Source organism: Nelumbo nucifera, chromosome 1 (assembly GCF_055504915.1).
Source record: "Nelumbo nucifera cultivar China Antique chromosome 1, China Antique-T2T, whole genome shotgun sequence".
In the NCBI taxonomy this organism is placed as follows: Eukaryota; Viridiplantae; Streptophyta; class Magnoliopsida; order Proteales; family Nelumbonaceae; genus Nelumbo; species Nelumbo nucifera.
Window position 1 is genome coordinate 14544337 of NC_142649.1, and position 2567 is coordinate 14546903.

At 41.2% G+C, this 2567-nt stretch overlaps 1 protein-coding gene across 1 annotated transcript; it reads left to right on the forward strand.

Moving 5' to 3' along the window:
* The first annotated feature begins 844 nt into the window (after positions 1 to 844).
* LOC104588108 (aspartic proteinase CDR1-like) lies at positions 845 to 2295 on the forward strand. The gene has a single exon (XM_010245928.2). It carries the CDS (start codon positions 869 to 871, stop codon positions 2183 to 2185), a length of 1317 nt encoding a protein of 438 aa, XP_010244230.1. The 5' UTR covers positions 845 to 868; the 3' UTR covers positions 2186 to 2295.
* Positions 2296 to 2567: the final 272 nt, after the last annotated feature.

Here is a 2567-nt window from a genome sequence, read left to right on the forward strand (position 1 = left end):
TGATCTGAATTCGACCGGGTACAATATTATTCGAATCCAATTCAAGATTCACATTATCCCATTGGGCATAGGATTGGATTCAGATTTCACAAGTCGGATTGAATTCAGATGTTGCTGGATCCGATTGGAATCCGACCCGATAACAACTTTAACACAACTGACGAAGACTCTCACATGAAAAAAAAAAAAAAAAAAAAAAGCTTATTTGCATTTGGGCACAAACGTCCTTGAATCCATGGTATTGATCAACACATAACCAGCATTAAGTGACCAACTTGGTCACAACTTGCTATAATAAATTCCACAGCAAATATAATAAGAAATTAAGCACATTCCTTTGGCTTCAATTGATTGGACCCTTAGCTTTAATTAAAATCAAATAAAAAAAACTAAAATAAATATAAATATAAATATATCAAACGGTTTGGTTAATTATTGTTTTTTTATATTAATTATCTAAATTAAATTGATATTTTTAATTTTCAAAAATACCGAACCAAAACCAAACCAATCAATTTAATTAATCGAAAATTTTAGTTCGATCTCCTGCATTTGGTTATTAATGATCACACCTATTAGCAATCCAAGCATTAAGGTGACTCGGTGAGTCTGTGGGTTCAGACTCATTAGTCTGAACGAAATCCATACAATTAAAGAACACACCATCAATTTTGGAAGTTCTACAGTCATTAGAAGGATCCTCCAAATCTCGTCTTTATCCGCCATTAAAAGACAACACCATTAACGCCACGTTACCAAAATCTCTCCACCTTTCCATCTATCTCTCTTCCTCTTCCTCTATAAGTATTCCCTAATCAGAAACTTTCTTCCCAGGCAACTCTCACTCTGTAGTCTATACCAAAGCGCCATGGCCACTATGTCTTCTTCACGTCTGTTCTTCGTGGTCATAGCCGTCTCGATTTGTCTCTCATGCTTTTCTCTCATAGAAGCCGGCAATGGCGGTTTCAGAGTCGATCTCATCCACCGTGACTCACCACTCTCCCCATTATATATCCCCTCTGCATCTCGTTCAGAGCTGTTGCGGAATGCCTTCCGCCGGTCGATATCTCGCGCCAATCATTTCAACACATCAAAGCTCTCTCCGGACGGCGTCCAATCAACTATCTACCCCGACAGTGGGACGTACCTTATGAAAATCTCTATCGGTACTCCACCGGTAGAGATGCTCGCTATTGCTGATACCGGCAGTGATCTTATATGGACACAGTGCAAACCTTGCGATTACTGTTTCCATCAAACATCCCCTCTCTTCGATCCTAAAAATTCCTCTACGTACAGGGACCTGTCATGCAATTCTAAGCCCTGCGACGATTTAAACTCTGCAACCTGTAGTTCTAGTGGTGCTTGTGAGTATATGTATAAATATGGGGATCAATCCTTTACTAATGGATTACTTGCATCCGAAACAGTCACCATGGATTCTACTTCCGGCAAGCCGGTCGCCCTCCCAAAGGTTGTATTTGGGTGTGGCCACAACAACGGTGGTACCTTCGACAAATTAACTTCTGGTCTTGTTGGCCTCGGTGGGGGTTCACTCTCTTTAGTTTCTCAACTGGGTTCCTCCATTGGTGGAAAATTCTCCTACTGCTTGGCTCCATTATCTTATAATGCCACTAGTAAATTGAACTTTGGCAGCGCAGCTGTTGTTTCCGGTGAAGGAGCGGTTTCGACTCCACTGGTTTCGAAATCCCCCGATACATTCTACTATCTGACGCTCGAAGGAGTCAGTGTCGGAGAAAAGAAGTTGGCTTACAAGAAAGCATTGAAGAGCAGCAATGATGTTGAGGAGGGTAACATAATCATAGACTCCGGCACGACGTTGACGATGATCCCACCTGATTTCTATGAAGAAGTGGAATCCGCCGTGAAGAGCGCGATTGATCTTGAACCAGTTCCAGACCCACACAGGTTACTAACTCTGTGTTACAGAACTGCTCAGGATTTCGACGTTCCTCCTATCACCGTGCATTTCACCGGAGCAGATGTTGTGTTGAAGCCAATAAACACATTTGTCAAGCTGGAAGAGGATCTGGTCTGCTTCGTCATGATACCATCAAATGATCTTGCTATCTTTGGTAACTTGTCCCAGATGAACTTCTTGGTCGGTTATGACAGTGTGGACAAGAAGGTTACCTTCATGCCTGCTGATTGCTCAAAGCACTAGTGTAGCAAATTGCAGCATGTTTCTTTGTTTCTCTTCTCATGGTTCCGGTTTCCTTGTGGTCTTTTGACTGCTTTTTACTGATAGTCCTAGTCTGTCATCTTTTACTGATATATATAGAAAGACACCTTTACAAACTTTAGGATGTTTGACTCGTATTAGCTGAACGCGATATCTGCTCAGCTGGCTGTGGAACCCATCATAATATTCCATTTTTACCCATAAAACCCATTAATAAATTCATTGGCCCCACCGTAAGGGGTGCGGGTCTCATGTATTTTATTAATGATGTGGAGAATTATCATTGGTTCTCTGCTGAACAGTCAATAACCCTTATGGGTAAATGAACTTTAATTTGCCACAAAATACTCCTGAACTTTTATCT